The sequence below is a fragment of the Eretmochelys imbricata genome, chromosome 7 (assembly GCF_965152235.1).
Source record: "Eretmochelys imbricata isolate rEreImb1 chromosome 7, rEreImb1.hap1, whole genome shotgun sequence".
NCBI classification, from domain to species: domain Eukaryota; kingdom Metazoa; phylum Chordata; order Testudines; family Cheloniidae; genus Eretmochelys; species Eretmochelys imbricata.
In genome coordinates this window covers 17,802,778-17,823,930 of record NC_135578.1, presented here as the reverse complement: position 1 = coordinate 17,823,930, position 21,153 = coordinate 17,802,778, and the positions used below count along the sequence as shown (strand labels likewise).

Sequence of the window (21,153 nt, the reverse complement as noted above, 5' to 3'; positions counted from 1 at the left end):
AACAGATAGAGGGAGGAGGACTGGTTAAGGTGTAGAGACTGAGGGTTATGTCTACACTGCGCATGTAGCCTGGATGATTGGCACTCAGGTTAGCCTAACCCAGTATAAGCATTCATCAGAAAAGCCCTATATGCATTATGTCCTCACCGTTTCTGCACTTAATGTGTATGTGGGGCCATTTCCCATGATTCTTTGTGCTCAGATACTCAATGGATTCTTCAATCAATTCTGTCAACTGTGGAAGAATATACCAGTCTCAGGGAGAATTGTGGAGGACTATCAATATTCAAGTGACCTTTCCTATGTCCTCACTGAAAAATGGGAAGGTTCCAGTCTGAGATAACAGCTTCAATCCAGACCTCCAGACATGCAAGCAAACACAGGTTCAAAGCACAAAGAGACACATGCTTGAGGGTTATGTGCAGCATAGAAGGTTTAGACCAAAAATAAATAAATACATAAAATCATGTAGGTGCATGAGCTAAGACTGCACTGTAGACATATCCTAAGGGCAGAACCTGCATGCTGGCTCTAGCCCTCTAGTGGCCTCCCCAGCACTGAGCTTGCACAAACTCTGCACTTCCCTTCCTCCAACACAATCATTTATCAGTTTGCATCTACATAGAGAGTCAGTGAAACCTGAATATAGACAAAGCCCCAAGAGAGATTTTTTTTTTAAATAGCCCATCCAGCAGTAGATAAATTACCTCCAAGAATGTGGCTCAAAGCCTGTACACATCCCTCTGCATCGCAGACAAGGCACCCCTCTTCCTGATTGCTGCTGGCTTACAGACATCTGGAAAAGAGAAAAGTTTCAGGATTTTTCTTTATTTTATATATTATCTCTATCTCTTGGCCTTGAGTTCTTCCATTGTGCATGGCTTCTCAAGCATGTTGATTCCTTTACAACTGTGCCTTGTGCGGTTTGAGGTCTCCAGATCAATAAATCATTGGGCAACTGGGTACTCATGGTTAAGCAAGACTGCTGAAAAAGTTCTGGTCTTGAACATAGATGAAATAGGATAAAGACCTCTTATTGACTATCTGGGTGCTAGCTTGTAGTACCTCCACCATACATTATAAACCGTTGAGACAACATTGGAATAAAACTTCTGGTGGCCAATAAGTTGGGCTCACCAATCAGTACAACTGAAAATTTGTTATCAAAGCAAAACTTCAGACCCCTTCCCTTCTAGGCCACTTGTTTAATGGACATGTGATTAAAATGCAGCACGATCTAAACAGATGTTTAGAGACCGTGAATAAAGGAGCATGTTTTACATTTAGTTTTAGCACAGGATATTGAATTACCACTTACATTTTCCATTTAGGGGGCTGTTTGAGATACTTCTGTGAATGTGAGAACAGATCTCAGACTGAGTCTTGCTGAGAGGTTATCAATGAGTTAAGTTTCACCAAACTTATCACACAACTTGTATACCATGTACAAATCAACTCAAGATTGTTGATTGATAATGACTGAGCTCTTTATCTTTTTACTTTAAAGATTAAGGGGTAATTTGAAGTACCTAGGAGGGGAACACATGTAATAATGGTCTCTTCAATCTAGCAGAGAAAGATTGAATGTGATCTAATGGTGGAGTTGAGCTTAACAAATTCAGACTAGAAATAAGGCACAATTTTTTAAAAACCAGTAATTAACCACTGGAACCATTTACCAAGAGTTGTGGTGGATTCTCCATCACTGACAACTTTAAAATGGAGATTGGATGGTTTTTGTAAGATCAGTTCTAGTAATAATTTGGGGAAAAGTTCCATGGCCTGTGCTACTCAGTAGGTCAGACTACAGGATCACAGTGCTCCTGTCTGGCTTTTGAGTCTATGAATTTGAGTTTCATGGGATGCAAACAGCTGAATTAGATAATCTTTAGCCTTAACCATGGGAAAAACTTCCAGGAAAAAATGTCTGGGTGAGAAGAATTATTTAGATATAGGGACAATTATTCAAATAGGTGGGAAATGTGAGGCCAGAGACACTACAGCAATTTAAATATATATGAATTGTAATGATCAGTGGTTGAAAACTAATACCCCTTTTAACACAAAGACGGGATTTTAAGAAAAATCCAGTCCCTCATTTGGGCCCCCTCCTTGCATTTGCTTCTCCCATGTTGAGGATTCACCATTCTAGTTGTTCAAAAGAAATTGCAAAGAAGTAACCACCCACTCTTCCCATTGCTTCCTCTAAAGACACAGATTTTAATTTATTAATGTTACCAAATGAAAGGCAAATTTTTATATTTAATATACATTCATATTCAGACAGAGCACCTTCTCTTAAAGCAACAGAAATGAATGGGAGCTAAGGGTCATCTTGCGGGGCTATTCTCATTTCATGTAGTTCTAAGGGCTTGTCTCTGGGAAGCTATTCCTGATTATCTCTATGTGTAGACACTCTTATTCTAGAATCAGAGTGCTTTATTCTGGATTAGTTTAATCCAAAAATGGACTAAAATAGTTGATCCAAATTAATTCAGAATACAGCATTCTTATTCTGGAATAATGGAGTGTCCACACATGGAGATAATCACAAATAGCTCCCCAGGGAAACAAGTTCTCAGCTTTCATTCACTTCTGTTGCTGAATAATAGAGAAAACACCCCTAAGCAGTGAAAGATTGAGATACACGGTGCTGCCTTACTACTAATGTTCATTTTATTGATATACAGTATACTCCTGTTTATCCAAAACCCTGTTATTCCAACCTTTGCATTATCAGAATCCCTTCTTCATCTCCCATGGGTATGTATACATTGCAATTAAAAACCCTCGGCTGGCCTATGACAGATGACTGACTCACAGGGCTTGGGCTAAAGGGGTTGTTTAATTGCAGTGTAGATATTGAGGCTCGGGCTGGAGCCTGAGCTCTAGGACCCTGTGAGATGAGAGGATCCCAGAATTTGGGCTGCAGCCTGAGCCTGAATATCTACCCTGCAATTAAATAGCCCAGCTGCCCGAGTCCAGCTGGCAAAGACCAGCTGCAGGTGTCTAACGGCAATGTAGACATCTCTTATGTGTCTTGTACTGAGGAGCCAGAAGAGATGTGGATGAGGATGTTTGGATAACAGACTAGGGACCCCCAGACACAAGGGTAACAGGGGAAGCTCCCTTGCTGCTGACTGGCTCCTGCCTTCAATTAGCTGAACAAAATCCATGCCCCCCCATGCTATTCAGATAGTCCGGAGTATACTGTAGAGACTTCCTTGGTCCCTATTCAGAAACTCGAGTTTCCATATCTCGTGTTTTGCTTTGCAGATGGTTTCCATGGTGAAGGGGAAACATGGTGGGGAATAGATAAATGCCCAAGGGAGAAAAAGAAGAGGAAAAAGAAATAGTGTGATCATGCTCCACTTTAGGCTGTTCATTCACGACAGTTGACAGACTAAGTTTATACAGAGGAGTCCATGGCTGTGCAGGGAAGGCAGTGAGAAAAAATGCTAGTCTCAAAATGGGAAGAAGGGGCAAATATGAGCTCATTTGTTGAGCAGAAGCAGCCAATAAGGTTTAAAAATACAACTTCTGTGTCTATCTTTGCACTGCAGGATTTATCAAACATGACTTTCTGAATTTAAAGAATGTGAAATGCATGACAGGAGCCAAGAATGAAGTAATTCTAAAGGAAAAATTATGGAGAAGTGATACTGTGGATTTCTGAATAGGGCTATAAACTTTCCCAGAATCCCACCTCTGATGGACAGTTCGTCTGCACTGGCAACAAGTCTCTACAAAAAAAAATTAAAAAAAAAAAATCAGTTTTGCCAACTGTTAATTTTTTTTTAAATCCTGTGAGTTGATCCCTCCCCCCCAAAAAAGCAACCCCACATGGGAATTACAATTAAGACTGATCCCAAAATTATGATTTAATCTTAGGCTTTTAGAACCCCTCTCTTACCCATTCCCAGTGGGAGTGTGAAAATTAAGATGTTGCTAACTCATAAAATTTATAGTGAGCAAAGCAATTTTGGTCCCGATACAGGATTTTTCACTGGAGGACACAATGAATATCAGGGACCTACTGCCATAGGCTCTGTACAAACATATAGTAAGAGACAGTCCCCATCCCGAAGAGTTTAATCTCACTACCATGCTTTGCATTAGAGCATGTGACATGGGAACTGGCTTAAACTAATCTCATATATGGTCCAAACTTCCTTGAGATAGTAGCAGTATTTAAACCCTGCTGAGCTGGACAGGATAGTGACCTACAAGTGAAAGCATTTATGCCTCATTAGCAATACCCCAATACATCCAGTCTCTTGTAAATGCTAGTGTTGCCTGGCTTTCTGGAAAGAGATATACTAAATCAAGTTCTGACCTTTCTGGAGTTTACACAGACTGGGTCTTTCATCCTGTAGACACAAACAAAGCAGCTCACACTGCTCTCAGTCTTAAATATATTGTCTGTTCTTAAAGGGACAGATCCATTAGTAGCACAACATCCATATTCCCTTCTAAATAATCAATCATTCCAACTACTCGAGGATCCATTTTTATACAAACACAAAATATTAAAAGAACATGAAGGCTGCAAAAATAAAAGTACGCTGTCCCCTGTACAGCCTCAGGGACATCACAGGTGAGACAGGCTCCCTGCTCTCAGTTCCATTGCCCATGCCAGAACTGCAGCCCAGAGCTGCAGTTGCAGGGGAAGTCCTGCTCAGCCCCAGGCTGGAGCATGCCCATTGTGCACAGCATCTTCCGGGAACATTGTTAAAAGCTCTAGCTAGCAAGTCTCCTCTGAGCCATGTGCCCTTGCCAAGTGACTTAGCTTGTGTCAGTTTTCTCTTTTGTTCAATGAAGTCAGCATTTGTAGAGTGCTTGGAGAGCAAATGCAAGGAACTAAGGGTATGTCTACACTATGAAATTAGGTTGATCTTATAGAAGTTGATTTTTAGAAATCTATTTTACACAGTCGACAGCGTACATCCCCACTAAGCGCATTAAGTCGGCGGAGTGCGTCCTCACTACCGTGGCTAGCATGGACTTACAGAGCGGTGCACTGTGGGTAGCTATCCCACAGTTCCTGCAGTCTCTGCTGCCCATTGGAATTCTAGGTTAAGCTCCCAGTGCCTGATGGGGCAAAAATATTGTCGCGGGTGGTTTTGGGTACGTGTCGTCAGTCGCCCCTCCTCCATGAAAGCAATGTCAGACAATTGTTTTGTGCCTTTTTTCCATGCGGACGCCAAACCACGGTAAGCAAGGAGCCCGCTCAGCTTAGCGTCACCGCCGCTGTTGTGTCCTGGGTGCTGCTGTCAGCAGATGCTGCAGTAGGACTGCTAGCAGTCATAATACACTGCTTCCGCTACAACTCTGCTCTCCTGCAGACGCCATACCACGGCAAGTATGGAGCTCGCTCAGCTTACTATCACTGCTGCTGTTGTGAGCTTTGTAAACACCTCGCTCATTATCTATTGTTTTGAAACCATGCACTCTTTATTAAAAAAGAGATAGCGAACACACCGGGTGGGGTGGGGGAGGAGGGAAGGACAAGACCACACAGTTTGGATTGTTAATATGACTACAATAAACCGTTTGAATGACAGCCTTCTGTTGCTTGCGCCATCCTCTGGAGTGGAGTGGCTGGGGGCCCGGAGCCTCCCCTCCCCCACCCCGTGTTCTTAGGCATCTGGGCGAGGAGGCTATGGAACATGGGAAGAAGGGTAGGCGGTTATACAGTGGATGCAGCGGGAGAGGGGGTGGGGGAGAGGGTGTGTCTTGGCTCTTGTTGGCTTTCCTGCAGCTCCAACAGACACTTCATAATGTCTGTTTGTTCCCCCAACAGAAAGTTCATAACGTCCATGTGCTCCCCCATTAGCCTCAGCATCGCGTCCTGCCTCTGCTCTTCACGTTCACTTAAATTCTTTCTGCCCCTGAATGCCTCCATGCATTAAGCTGTGCCCCATCAGTGCAGGAGGGCTGCACGAGCTTGGAAAACATATCGTGAGTGCGGTTTTTTTTTTTGGCCTTCTAATCTGCAATAACCTCAGGGACAGAGATGATGGGGGAGCATAGAAACATTTGCACCTGGGGGGAGGAGATAAAAAAGGAGAGTAAAATTGGGTTGGATTCTTACACCTACATAATGTGTGGGAATGTTTTCAAACTGCAGCACCCCCCTTCCCCAGAGCAAGCAATGATTTGGGTTTCAAATTTAAAAGGAGGGGCTGTAGTATTCTGGTAGATTTGCAGCACACACCTACCCCCACCCCACCACGTGGCTATTCTCAGGGATGATCACTTCACCCCTCCCAGCCGCCACATGATTATTCTTTGGGATGATCCCTTTTAGCCAAGCACAAACAGTCCAGCATGAACGGGGTCCTTTTACTGTTCCCTTACAAAAATCCCCCTATTTCAACCAGGTGACCATGAACACTATTGCTTTTAAACCCTGTACTGTAGTTCCAAATGTGCATGCACGAGATGTGCCTTCTCTGGTTTCAGGGTCGGGGATCCTGCCTTGGGAGGGTATTGGCTCCAGGGTGATGAAAAGGTCCTGGGTAGTGGGAAGAACGGATTCACTGCTTGCCTGCTGTGCATTCTCCTCATCCACAAAATCCTCCTCCGTGCAGCATGAGACTCCCCTCTTGCAGGTGTCCACAGACAGTGGTAAGGTCCCCCGCCCCCCAGAATGGCATGCAGTTGTTCATAGAAGCGGCATGTATGGGGCTCTGACCCAGAGTGACCGTTTGCCTCCTTTGTCTTGTGATAGGCTTGCCTGAACTCCTTAACTTCCACGTGGCACTGCTGTGTGTCCCTGGTGTAGCCTCTGTCCAACATGCCCTGTGAGATTTTGGCAAATATATTTGCATTTCTTCTTTTGGATCAGAATTCTGCCTGCACAGATTCTTCTCCCCATACAGCAATGAGATCCAGTGTCTCCCTTTCGGTCCATGCTGGGGCTCATTTGCTATTCTGGGACTGCATGGTCACCTGTGCTGCTGAGCTCACCACGCTGACCAAACAGGAAATGTAATTCAAGAGTTCCCAGGGCTTTTCCTGTGTACCTGGCTAGTGCATAGGAATTGAAAGTGCTGTCCAGAGTGGACACAATGGAGCACTCTGAGATAGCTCCCAGAGGCCAATACCGTCGATTTGTGTCCGCACTACCCCAAATTCGACCCAGCAAGGTCAATTTTAGTGCTACTCCCCTTGTTGGGGAGGAGTACAGAAGTCAATTGTAAGACCCCTTTAGGTCGACAGAACGGGGTTGGTTGTGTGGACGCAGTCATTTTTAAAATCAACCTAACCTTGTAGTGTAGACCAGGCCTAAGTGAATTCATCAGAGCCACATAAACATAGCTAGATGACACTTGGTCCCAGTAAACCCTTTCATAAAACCTTTATAATCATTTTTGGCCCTTGTATGGGTCTGAGCTGCAAAGTTCAGATTTGATCCAGTTCTAGATTTCTAAGATGCTGAAATTCAGAGAGGTTTAAAGCAATGGTTTTGATCTGGCCTCTACTTTAAGACTCAACATTTCTATAAATACATTTTACCTGACTTGCCCCTAAATATTAGTTTACTGTCTTGTTAATGTGCCTTCAGGATGTGAACTAGACAAAAAACCTGCGTTGCTGAAATAGCTGGCAATGCAGTATAATTGCGCAAACTGGCTACTCTGCTGCAAGCAAAGGACACAGCTGACATGAGACTGTAAATCTACCCATCATTACTCGAGATGCACCACAGCTAGAAAAAAATTGCTACGAGTTCTTGAAGAGCTAGATTCCCTCAGTCCTAAGGATTCACAAGATATGCCTTGAAATGGTCATTGGCCCCCCCTTCTCCACATTCTTCAAAAGTCACCACTGGCTATGGTGACCAGGTGTCTGGTATTTGACCACAGCACCTGATCAAAAAGGGACCCTGGTGGCTCTGGTCAGCTGAGTGGACCGGCCAATGGGAGCCGCAAGGGCAGTGCCTGGGGGCAAGACCAAGATGAAGAGCTGCCTGCTGCTCCTCTGCCTAGGAACTGGACTTGCTGTTGGCTGCTTCTGGCATACAATGCGGAGTCAAGACAGGCAGGAATCCTGCCTTAGCCCCCACACTGTGCTGCTGACTGGGACCAGACCCCAGTCTCCTGCCCCAGCCCTGAGCCCCCCCCCCCAAAACCAGAGCCCCCTCCTGCACCCATAACCCTTCATCCCCAGCCCCATCCTAGAGACTGCACCCCCAGCCCAGCCCTTGTACCCATCCTGCACCCCAGCCACCTGCCTCAACACACAGTCCCCTCCCACATTCTGAATCCCTTGGCCCCACCCCCTAGCCTGGAGCTCCCTCCTGCACCCCAAACCCCTCATCCCCAGCCCAGAGCCCACATCCCCAGCCGGATCCCTCCCGCACCTCAACTCCCTATCCCAGCCCAGAGCCCCCTCCCACACCTTGAACCCTTCTGCCCCACCCCTCAGCCTGGAGCCCCCTCCTTCACTCCAAACTCCTCATCCCTAGCCCCATCCCAGAATCCACAATCCCAGCCAGACACCTCACCCACTCCTGCTTCTCAACTCACTGGGCTGGGGCAGGGGAAGTGAGGAAGGGTGGGGGAGAGTGAGCTACTGAGGGAGAGGGGGAAAGGGGGGGGGTGTCCAGTTGTGTGTGATTAGGAAGTTGGCAACCCTACCCCGGCCAATAATCTTTTTGGGACCCCAAATATTGTGGGTGAGGCAGGAAGCCAATGAGGACATCATCAGTTTTGGAACAGTGCATTAAATATAAAATAGGGACTAGGGATTTTAACGGGGACATGTACAGTTTGCAACTAGAGAGATTCAGATGTCTGATAGAATTTGAGTCTATACTTCTGTTTATTTAAAAGGCAAATAGGATTAAATAAAACCCATTTAGAAGAGAGTTATGATACACAGACCAAAGGGGGGGGAAATGTAGGAGAGCCACGGGTTTTTTGGGTCCAATATCAGCCAGCTAAAGGTCTAAAAGTAAATACCCGGTCAAGACATTGAGAGTCAGGGACATCCAGCGACCACTGAAAAGTTCCAAGATACATTTGATATTTCACTTAGCCTTGTTCTGTTTAAGAGTGTTTATGGGAGAGTAGACTTGTCCAAATATAAACACTGCTTTATGGGCCTGATCCAAAGCTCACTTGAAGTCAGCCTCTGTTGACTTTAGTGGGATTTGGATCTGGTATCTACATGCTTTAAAAATTACTTTCTAAATCCACATTCCATAAAAGTGTGGACACAGCTATCAGACAGTTGACTATGAACTCTGCCAGCTCCATGTTATCCCTTTGTTAAAACTTCTTACAGTTAGTGATCCTTGTTCCGCTCCATTATGTACTGGAACAGATTTGACTGACCAACTCATATGTAAAAGATGGAGACCCTTATACCTGCTCTAGCCCCTTTTACTCTAGAAGGGCATAAAGGCATAGGGGTGTGCACCAGGTTAGGGCCACCATGCTCTGGAGATTCCAGACAGTGCTGTGGCCCAAAGGGCAGCCAGTTAGCTAGAACACAGACAGCCCTGGGGGCCTACTTGTTACACCAGGGTTTACACTCAAGGGTTAAATATTCAGCAGCACCTGTTAGTGTGCACTTTTCTGCTGCAACAGGTGAGGCTGCGGAGTGGACCCTACTATGTCAATCAATCCCTCATATACACAAGATAAATAAGCACTTTGAACTTTGCTTATTTTTGTCAGCATATCAGTATAGCGGAGATGAAACAGGTTTCACCTTCTCACTTGCTTTCTAGGCAGCACATCCACTTTGCCAACACCAGCCTCATTTGAGATGAAACCTTTTTGAACTCCCCTATTGTGTATCAGGGTTACACATCTGCTCAGCTCAAGCAAATATATATATATTGGTGATTCAATTAACTCTTATCTTGAGCTGTCAATATAAATGAGTGGTGTACTTCTTGGATTATGCAGTTCAGCCTTTCCACATGAGCATTTGCTTTGATTTAAAGATGTAAAACAGATGGACTATTTCCTTAAGGAAAACAATGTATTTATTCTTAGGCAAATGTAGACTCAGGTTATCAGTCAAACAGTAGAAAATACCTCCCATGGCTCCTCTCCCACACTTGTTTAATTGCCATAGCTAATTGCTAATTCCATGCCTCAGAGATAAGAGCAACATATATCTAACTTTCCTAGGGTACTTTTGTTTCATAACTTTCAACAGTTTGATAGCACTGCTCCTCCTGGTACTACGCATATGAACCAGCTGAAAGCCAGCCTTGTGTAAACCTAGACCTAAACCAGAAAGGAAACAAAAGAGAAACAGTGTCAGGATAATGTGCAGGGCTGGGCTGAACACTTAAGAGGCTCTTCTAGCTAAGACAGGGGTCCTTAAAATATATACTTTACACCTTACAGTATCTTTGACAGTTTGTCTCTCCTCTGGTACCATGACCATAGATGGAGATAGATCTCTGGGTCAACCCACGGGGTACACTCCGCACTGCAGGGTCCCCAGAAGTGCAGAGGCCTTAAGTAGCTACTTATGTTTGGTTTCTGTGTTGCCTTCCAGGCACAATCCTGTGCAGTTGCACTATCCCCTTCAGAGTATCAGGAGGCATCGTGCCTTGGGGAAGCATAATACACTCCAAAGTTTCCAGAAACTTCAGGGCAGAGTGCTTGCCTGATGCACTACTTCAGTGTTGTGCTGCATTTTCCTCTGCACAGCCAGTTGTCTCGCCTGGCCAGTGGCTCCAGCTCCTCATCCCCTACCCAATTTGGATGACTAGTGATGCAGTGGGCCTTCTATATTCAGAAGAAGATTGCCTGCGTGCTCTTCTCTTCCATGAGAGTGGAGGGAGGTTTTGGTCATTCATCATTTGCATCCCTGTGAAGGGGCTGGTCATAATAGGAGCCTTTGTCTGTATTAGAATTTGCAGTCAACAGTACTTCCTGCCCAGAAATGCAGCTTCTTAGTTTCCCCACTTTATGTATCTTTAAGGGTCTGCATTACAAAAACCTCCCCCCATAAACGAGACCTGGCAAAGAAACAGCAAGATAAGGTAAAACAAATGATCATGAACCCTGTCTCTGATTTTCTGACTACCTATGTACAAGCATGCTTACAAACAGCAGCAGTGAAAGATGAGGTACCATTTAACAGATCAGAAGTGAAGAGTTTAGCACACAGGGGAAGGAGACTGATCATGGGAAACACTTACCTAAACTTGGGACAAGCATACTTCTAGTAAGGGGAGGTGAATAAGACTGGGTATAGCTCACTAGAACAGGCTGAACTCCGAGACCTCCCAGTGCCAGACAGATGTACTGACGATAGCCAGCAAAGAGCCCTCAGAGAGCAATTCCTCCACCCTCAACCTTACTGGGGTTGGTGTTCAGGTAAACACCCAAGTACTTGCCAGTATTATACAGTTGGCTTCAAATGGATTCAAAGCCTGTTAGTAGTCATGATCTTGTGGTCTGAACAAATCCAATCTAAAGCTCCAGTGATAAAGGGCTTGAAAGTACTGCCAGAAATAGCACTAGTTGTGTTGTCTGCTAAGATCTGCACGGCAAGTTTATCATGCAGACAGCGACTCTTCAGGTTGAGGTATTGCACAATAAGAAGGGCTTACCTTGATGCATTGTTGTGGCTATAACAGGAGCTGTTGAACAAGAAATATTGGCATGGCCCTGGCACTCAGGTAGCCTAGTACACCACATAGCCAACTACATAAACCAGTCTATTGAGTACTTGTTGTAACCATTATTTTAAAAACATTTAACGTTAAGGGCTAGACAGTGCATAAATGCACTACCTCTGAGCAACGGGGCATACCACAGTTCTACGGCACTAGAGGCCTTGTGCCTCAGACATACCCCTTGGAGAATGGATTTCTTCAGTCTTCACTCTTGCATGGATACCCTCCCCCTACCCTTTGCATCCAGTCACCTCCACTGGCCAGCACAGAGCCATGGTTCCATATGCTTCATTTACTCTTACGGGCAAGGGGGTAGCCACTTTTTTGACCCTGCACCAGATGTGTGATCCAGTCAGGTGTGATGCTGCCTCAAAGGGGGCAGGGTACTGCCTTGTTCTGAAAATAAGGTTATCATGGGCTTGGCCATAATAATCAAGTCATAAGCAGCATATTGTTTAGGGGGTTTGGTCTTGTACCTGTTGAAGTTACCAGACTCCCATTTACTTCACTGGGAGCCCCTGGTGAGGTACTGATCTGACCCCCAGTGAGGTACTGAGGTAAAGCATAATCTTGCAGGATGCTGGGTACCTGCAACTCCTATTGAGTTCAATGGGAGTTAAGGGCACGCTGCCTTTCTCAGGGCCATGCCCATGATCATCATTTGGATTCCTTTCGGCATGCCAGGCTGGTGTCCAACATTTGCTGTACAAAAAGACTTAATACTGCTCCGACCTTTATCTGCAACTTTCCCACAAAGGGAGAGACAAACGCCAATAAGAGGTTTATGTTTCCCTACAGACGCCAATGACATATGCAGTAGTTGTTCAGCAAGGACAAAGTTTTCAAACTTATGCCTAATTAGGCACCTAAATTCATAGTCCGGCACAACAAAAAAACCCACAAACACCAAGGAGCTGATCACTCTCAGCCTCCCACTGGGATCATCTTTTCAGCAATGGAGTTAGTCCAGTGGCCTCTTTTGTCAGTAGCCTAATTTTCTGAAGTGCCTTTGCTTGGTTTATCAATAGTGGCAAAAATAACCCCCCAACAGCTTATAATGAGATAAAGAATTCATTGAATGTGTTAGGCAATACCTGTATATTAGGTAAGGATTAATAAATGTATAGTATTGTCATGGAAAACATGATTGACTGCAATCACACTAAACAGTCCAGCACTAGACTAATGGTTCAACTGTCTAGACAGAATTGGAAAGGCAAACCTTATTCCTGGTCAGCTACCCTGATAAGCTAATAAAAACAAGGAAAGCACTTGAGCTTATGGCTAAACAAGGTAAATAAGCAGGTCTGGAGTATTTATATAAGCAAATATTCATAGAAATTATAAAGTTTCATTTTACAACATCTCCTGTCACAGCTGGACAACATGAATTCAAGTGTTGACCAAACATTTGACTTGTAAGCAAGACAAGTTCATGTTCAATCTAAAGTTTGTTTTCCCAACATGTACTACAGTGTCCTAGTGGCAAATACAATCTGTGGCAATTGTTTTAGATGTGGAGTTCAAAGTATCTGTCTATTACGAGAGAGAAAAATACTACATTCTAAGTTGTGATCGTATGAGAAACAAGCCCAAAGAGAAGGCCAATAAATACAATTAAGTCAATAGGTTGTACTCCTGTGTGCTTTAGTGTATAATTAACACTAGCCCACAGAGAATACAATATTACAGTTCATTCTTGAAGCCCATTATACTACTTTGGTATCTAATGTATCTGTCCATTGTAGTTGAAGCCACAGTGTAGCAAAATTTTGCTTCCTTTAATCACCTTACAGAGCTTTACAAATATTAAGGGCCAAGCAGAGTAAGTTTTAGCATGGCCAGTATTAGCTGGGACAGCTCTGTATTTCCCCTAATGGGAGGTCAGAAGTCTTATGCTTCAGGGAGTATAGAGTGGGACTGTGCAGACTGCATCAGAGTTTAGGATGAAGCAGACTATTCCCCTCTTTCTACGATCAGCCAGCTCCATGGGCTGATGCAGAAAGTGCGAGGAAGGGTCCACATCTACCTCCCTCCATCCCTGTTGGAGAATTTACAAACCAGACTCCATGAAGAAACAAGGGCAGAGCATGGGACTCTCCCAGTGATGTGTATCTCAACAGTGCTGAGTGGGCCCAATAAGAATTGGAGCCCCATTGTTTGACTCCCAGCACAATCTCCCTGACCCCATTTATGTTCGGGTGCGTGGGGTGGGGGTAGAAAGAAGGGTAATAGCAGCAGGGAATAGAGGTTGCATGTATTATTTGTATTACTGTAGCACCTTGGAGCCGTACTCATGGGCCAGGATCCCACTGTGGTAGGTACTGGCCAAGCATATAATTTGGAGGCCTTGTGGTTTAAAATAATTAGGGAGTCATGTGGTGCAGGTGGTGAGGAGAAGGAAGGGAAGGCCCCTTCACATCCCATACCTCTTCTGCCCCGCACAAGGGTCAATCTGGACTCAAGTTAGTTTTGACATCCTTTGGAGATATGGAAATATTTTCCTCAGGTAGGGGAATTGAGACATGGAGGTTAAGTTGTTTGGCCAAGGCAGTGGCAGAAGAAGCGAAGCCAGGTCTGACTACTAATGATTTTACTTCAGCAGTGATCAGTACCGGAAGAGCTAAGGTAGTGCAGATCAGGACTGAGCTGCCTTGGCCAAGATGAGTGGCAAAGCTTAAAACAGCACTTGCTTAGAGTATAGTTAGCTCTTTCTGGCCATTTCTCCCTCACGTTCCTGGGTGCTAAATTGATCCACAGAATTATTAGAGGGGCAAGGACTAGCCATTCCACTTTAGTGCCAAGCTATACAAATATCTTCAGAAACAGGTGGCATTCCCATGACAGGAATTACAGCATCAGGCTCATTCTGAAATAAAGTATGGCAAGGTTTTTGCCTCAGGAGGTATGTTTTTGTGAAGGTAGTGGCCAAACATGGAAGCATATGTTAGTTGCATTTGTCTACCATAGATCAATTTAATTTGAATAATATGAGGACATCACTTTTTAAAATGGTAAATACACCACATGCATGTAGACTTGCATTCCTTCCAAAAAATCAATGAGTCAGTCAGTTTGAAAGTGTCATAGAATCTAGAGATAGACTGATAGAATCTATTTTCAAAAAGGCAATGTCTCTTGGTGATGGGTACTACTTTTCTCCTTCCAAATAGCTTTCAATGGCTCCAATCACCTGGAAACTCAATTGTTCAAATGCAACAGCTTGTGATCCAACACTCTCTCCCCCACATCCAAGATTTTTTTTTTTTTTTTAAATAAAGAAGACACCTGGAATTATTGTTTTCAAGAGGCACAGAAGGCTGAAGGGAAAATGGGTAAAACATTCTCCCTCGAAAGAGAGAAGCAGAAAGTAGACATTTACAGATTTAGTAATAAAAACCCATAGCATTTACATTTAGGTATTGTTTGGTATCCAAGTGACTTCTGAAACAAAACCTGAAAGACAACTTTGCCAGCCTTAGCCTTCCTCTCACACATGTACATGTTTTCTTATTTAAAGGAATGCCTGAAACTTTGATCACAGGCATATATCAAGTTATTATGACTTGCATCGAACTAGTGTAGTTCATGGGTATATTTTACCAGTGGTCCTGCACTGTTTGCTGTTTTAACTGAAGAAACTGCAACTCTGGTATTTTATCCGAGACCTAGCCTTAGTCATATTAGAGCTATCTATGGGAGACAATGTAAACCTAGTTCTCTTCCCGTCTTTTTATTATTAAGAGTGTAAGAATACAGCTCAGACCGAGACTAGAGGCAGATTTTAGTGTTGGTGTAAGCAAGCATAACCCAATTCTACTTGGGCCTGCTTATAAGAGGGCTGAATTTGACCCCAGGTTTCTGAGGAAAGATGATTAACAGCAGGCCAACACTATAGAAAACAGAACTTGGAGACCTGCTTTAAAAGCAAACACCCTTATTTATGCTCTAGCCTTCTAAATGGTTAGAGCACTTTCCACAGATAAAAACCAAGCACAAACCTTTACTTGAAAGTCTGTGCAGAAAGATGTATTTGATTATTTGCATTACAGTAGTTGCATAGAGACTTCAACCAAAATTGGGGCCAAGATTGCTAGGCTCCGTAAAGACAATTCCTATTCTGGAGATCTTAAATGCTAGACAAAGGGTGAGAGAGGGAAAGGCAGAGGTGAAGCTAAGAGATGCTCAGAAAGCCATAGTTGAGAGAGAAGGCTACACTGGTTAAAAAAAACAAAAACAAACAAACAAAGCCTGGCTTAGAAAGGAAGTGAAAATTTTACATACATATACACACACACAGACACACACAAAAACAAAAAGGAAAATAGGGAAGTTGATAGCAATTAATGTAATTAAAAGCTAAGCATTAGAGAAAGTTGATAAGTGAAGCAAGAGAACAAGGAGAAACGGTCCTTAATTCTGCTGGCCATAGACAAGGAGGAGTATTCTTTTAAGAATAAAAGGACCCATAACCATAAGTACCTAAATGGGAAACAGGAGTTTTATCCTGGAGGACTTTTCAGTCTAAAGAAGGTATAAGAAGTTGGAAGCTGACGCTAAACAAATTCAGACTAGACAAAGCACATATTTTTAACATAATTAGCCAATGGATCAACTTAGCCAAGGTTGCAGGGGATTTTCCATCACTGGAAGTTTACAAATCAAGATTGGAGTTAAATACATGCTCTAGTTCAAGCACAGCTATTCAACTTGAAGCAGGAATTATTTCAGGGAAATCCTGTGGCTTGTGTTATGCAGGAGGTCAGATGATCACAATGTTACCTCCGGCCTAAAAACCTAGGACTTTGTGCAAGCTCACACAGCAGATCAGTGACAGTGCTGAAAATAGAACTCTGCTCTTCCTGGTTGCCCATCCTGCATCTTATCTGCCAGGCCACACATATAGCCCATTGAAAGTAAATACTAAAGTTATTTAGGCACTTTTGAAAATGCCATCTCATATGTATAAAATGCACTATGCAGAATAATGCCACAAGAATCAATGGAACGTCTGCTCTTAAGTCACTAGAGTGCTTTTGAAAGGGTTACCTATATTTAGCCAAATAAATTAGCTCTGGAGATGCTTATCCTAACTGTTCATCCCCACTTACCTATATGAGGCCTCTGCATTCTCAAGGAGTGTATTGAATTTTTAATCTCCAAACAGAAATGTTATGCAAACACACTATGCACAAACAGTGAAGCATCCAAATAATACCTTGAGGTGGTTGTGTTTCAGTACAGGCTTTAATTGGGAGAACAAAAACAAAAAAACCACTCCACACATCACGACGGACAGCCACAGAGACCTGCATCACTGAAGCAACTTCAGAGAGTGGATTTGAATTCACTGAGTAACTGAGGTTTGAGCCCATCCCTTTAGCATTAAAGTTTTCCAAAGTCAAATTCTAGCTTGTCTTATGGGAAGATTGTTGAGGAAGAGGAATCTGTTCCAAAACAATGACCTAAAGATTGCTTAGTTCTAGTTCTTTGGTATAGTTTAAGAAGTCCTGCATTCAAGAACGTTTCGGGCACTTACCAGCCCAGCCTGAAAGCTGGGGTTAAATGCCTGTAAGGCAGAGCAAGAATGTTATGGGTGGGGCTCCTCCAGCCTGCATAGAATTTCAGACATTAACAATTCCAGCTTTGAAAGGACTCCCACGGGCAAGAAAACACTAAGAATTCATGCATATAATGTTTAGATGGTTTGGGACATTCCATGCAGCATGTTTATGAGTTTAATTACTTATTGCAATTGCTTAACTGGGTTGTGCTCCTTAGATTAAGGTTTATTTGCACGCGTTAGAGAACTAGGACTGGTAGGAAAAGGATGCCTAACTCAGCAAGTCTCCTTAAGAGGTTTCATATCATGGCAGGGTGGGAAGTGTTTTAAGTGAGAGAGTGCGCAGGTATCTGCAGTATAATCTGTATAAGCAGCTGCATGATCTGAACATAAGCTCCAGGAAAGAAATCACAGGGGCTGAAGGACGGAAACAAAGCCAAGACAAGCTGAACAGTGAGATTGTATGTGTGTATATATACACACACACACTCCTCCCCCCCAAGATGCACTATGTTGGAGGACAGGAGAATTAAATACTCAATATATGGACAAAGGCTTTCTTCGCTGCATTCAGCAGGCCCAGCGGTATGAATTTTTGTGTTTCCTTTGGTTTGTTATATTTATTCTGTATTGACCTTTGCGATCCATCTAGATTTGGAAACAACTGTACACTGCACCCACATCTCCAGGGAAGCTTAAAAAGTGAACAACATCCCTCTTAGTTTATTTGAAGCGGTTGTAAACAGTAGCTCACTCTAGAATTTGACTTTCGCTGAGTCCTTTGACCAAGGCCAGAGGCTGCAGCACTCTTCTCTGCCAACGTCCCTGTATGTAGCATCAGTGATTAGAGAGGCTTCCAGGAAGAGGAGAGGAAAAAGAAAAAAGCTGTTAGGAGAAGGACGTTATCAAGGTATGACAAGTCTGCAGCTCCATTCCTGCTGGAGTCTCAGTGAAAAAAAAAAAAAAAAAAAAAAAAACTTAGATCTACCCGAAATAATGAAGGTTCCACAGCTCCTAAAAAAAAGAATGGTGGGGAGGGGGGGTGATTATTGGCATGGAACTCAGTTCCACATCTTTGGGATTCTTATCGTTCCTCTCCTGTGTTTCATATCCAGTTTTGGAGAAGTGATCAACGTTTCTGGAATTCCCACAAGGGTCATCATGCCCACCCATCTTCTGATCTCAAAATCTTCGAGACATTCTAGGACAAAGCTCATAAATGTGTTCATGCTTGTTTATAGTTCAGCTGGCATAGTGATGATTATGACTGTAGAGAAAAGGAAACATGTCTGCCTTTCTGCTGATAGTGTTTACATACAGCTGAATCAAAAGCAGCTGCAGTAGCCCTGTGTATACAGGCTGCACTAGATTGAAAGTGACTGGACTTTACAGTTGTGTAAAATGTCATCCTTTGAAACTGGTTCACTTTTGAACAAAGCAAAGTACATCACACTCATTCAGTTCTATTCATAAATGCATGAGGAACTGGCAGGATTCATTGAGAAAGATGTAAGGTATACAAGACCTGCCCTAAATTCAATGAAAGTCAGGACATTGCTCCTACCAAGGCAGATCCAGTTAGTACAGCAATAGAGGAATTGTGTTTCAGTTAGAAGTTCTTACTCCCACTTCAGTTAGGACTTTTGATAGCAGCTGGATCCTCAGAATAGATTATATGCCTTCTCTTGGGCTTAAGAACAAGGAAGTAGATATATCCTTGGTGTTTCAGATGGGAATGGGTGATCCACTGTGGATAAGAATGGGCTCAAAAATTTCACCCCAAAAATAGAAACAAACCTAACCCAAATATATGTGAGGTTCAATATGTTCTTGTCACTTCGTTTCCCCATTCTGGGCAGAAATTCTGATATACTATGAGAAAAGTCAGTCTAATTTTGGCAAAAAACACGGAGACTAAGTACCAGAACTCAGACTCTCCCTCATGGAGGCTTCCAAGTAATTCTTCTGGTAAGCATCCAAATTTGTGGGTCCAAAGGTGATCTTTTGTAGTTTCTATGCATTGTTTGGCTTTTCTGGGTCTCGTTTATTTTACCCCCAAAATCATTTTGAGGAAGAGAAGTATCATGAACCACACTTTAGAGATGTGGAATTCAGTCAGCACCCATAGTTGAGGCCAGATTTTCAGAAAATCTGGTCTCCTAGTTAGGTACCTAACTAAGTGGCCAGAATTTCAGAAGTATGGAAAAATATGGGCAGTCACAATGGAAGATGCTGGGTGTGCAGCATTTGAGAATCTAGTCCTTCATTCAGTGCCTAAATGTGAAGAGGGTTTTTTTTTGGGGGGGGGGGGGGGAAGGAGGGGGAGAGACGGGCGCCTCATTTAAGCACAAACCTACAGTTAATGCACTACAATTTACACACACTTCCCCTTATTTAAAATGTAGGGAAGTTCTCTAAAATTTGCTTTAACGAAACACAAACACACACACACAAAAAACACAAACCAAAACAAAAAACCACTAAGCTTCCATGCCTATCATAAGGTCTTCCAAAAGGAAGCATCTTTAGTGAAGATGACAGATTTACTGAAATAATTTTAGAGTATATAGGCTAATTAATGCCTTAGAACATGCATATGCTGGACATTTATAGAGCAATCATAACCTGCTATGTAAATTAAGATTAAGGGCGACTCCCAAGAGAGGAAGACTTTTGAGTTATTACCCATTAAATCTGTGCTGTACTGAAAGTAGATGCGGGGACCTTGCATGGTGGATTAAAATAAATAAATAAAAATCCAATTTCTTGCTGGTGCTTAAATTAATAAGGTGCTGCAAAGGCACTGAGGGTCTGATTTTCAGAAACGTATATGTTGGATTGCATGTGCTTATTAGCAATTCAGTATATTCCAGTTGCATTTCACATTTGGCAATTGCACACACAAAAAGCTGAATTTTGTGGCTAAACTTGCTGTTTACATGCATAGGTCCATTGGTACATGGAACTGTGGTAAGGGTGTACACAACTTGGAGCCATAACCCTGTAGAGACTTACATGCATGCTTAGCTTTATGAATTCTGAGTGGCCAAAATTAAGTCAATGGGACTGTTCAGGGATACAGAATGAACGAAGTGTTTGAAGAATCAGGACCTATATTTATAACAACTTGACATCACCAAATACAGGACAAGGTACATGTTCTGGTGAATGCCAGGAATTATATTAAATTACATGAAAACCTATGTTAGAGGAACATTAAGTTTTTAATGTCAAGCAGTCAAAATTTAGGTAGTGATCGCATTAAAGGTTGGCTGAGCTCCTTGGGCATTATGATCACTCTAAAATGATCACCTTAATACAGGAGCCCTGCCTCATTCATACAAAAAAAAAAAAAAGCCAAAACACCCAACACCCCCCCACCCCAGGTTAGCCTGAGGCAGACATCCAGCATGGAAAATTGCTAAAGTAAAGTTTAGCAAAGTTATGAACAGCTGGAGAGGGTCTTATTGTGGAAAGTATTGTGCAACCTTGTAGGTGGTATGTATGTATTATCTGCCTAAAAGTCACATGCAGAACAAAGATCCCCATCAGCCCACACCATAGGCAGCAGGAACCTGGCCTGGAGTATCATGAATTCATAGTTTGGTTTAGGGATTCACTTCACTTAGGCAACATAAGACGACGCTTTCTTTTAAAACCTTTTGACAAACTCCTTGAAGAAAAGGTATCCTCTCAAAGACAGAGCACTGAAAAGTTCTAACAACTCTTATAGATCAGTTCTTCAGAAACCACAATGCTTAATATGCACCAGTCCGATGTGTTTCCCTAGTAAAACAGGATTACCTGACACCATGGATGTTGATAGAAGTGACCGGGGAGGAAGAGGGAAGAGATAAGAGTTCTTTGAAGAAACTTTGGCACAGTACTTAGGATCTATATGCTAGATCCTCAGTGGATAAAGGTTGATGTAACT

At 43.1% G+C, this 21,153-nt stretch overlaps 1 protein-coding gene across 1 annotated transcript in view; it reads right to left on the bottom strand.

Annotated features, from left to right (window-relative positions):
- Positions 1–21,153, bottom strand: part of LMCD1 (LIM and cysteine rich domains 1) — a 65,314-nt gene that overhangs the window by 31,213 nt on the left and 12,948 nt on the right. The window contains exon 2 of the mRNA XM_077822675.1: positions 708–796. Coding sequence (XP_077678801.1) covers positions 708–796 — 89 coding nt within the window. The remainder of the gene's footprint in view (positions 1–707; positions 797–21,153) is intronic.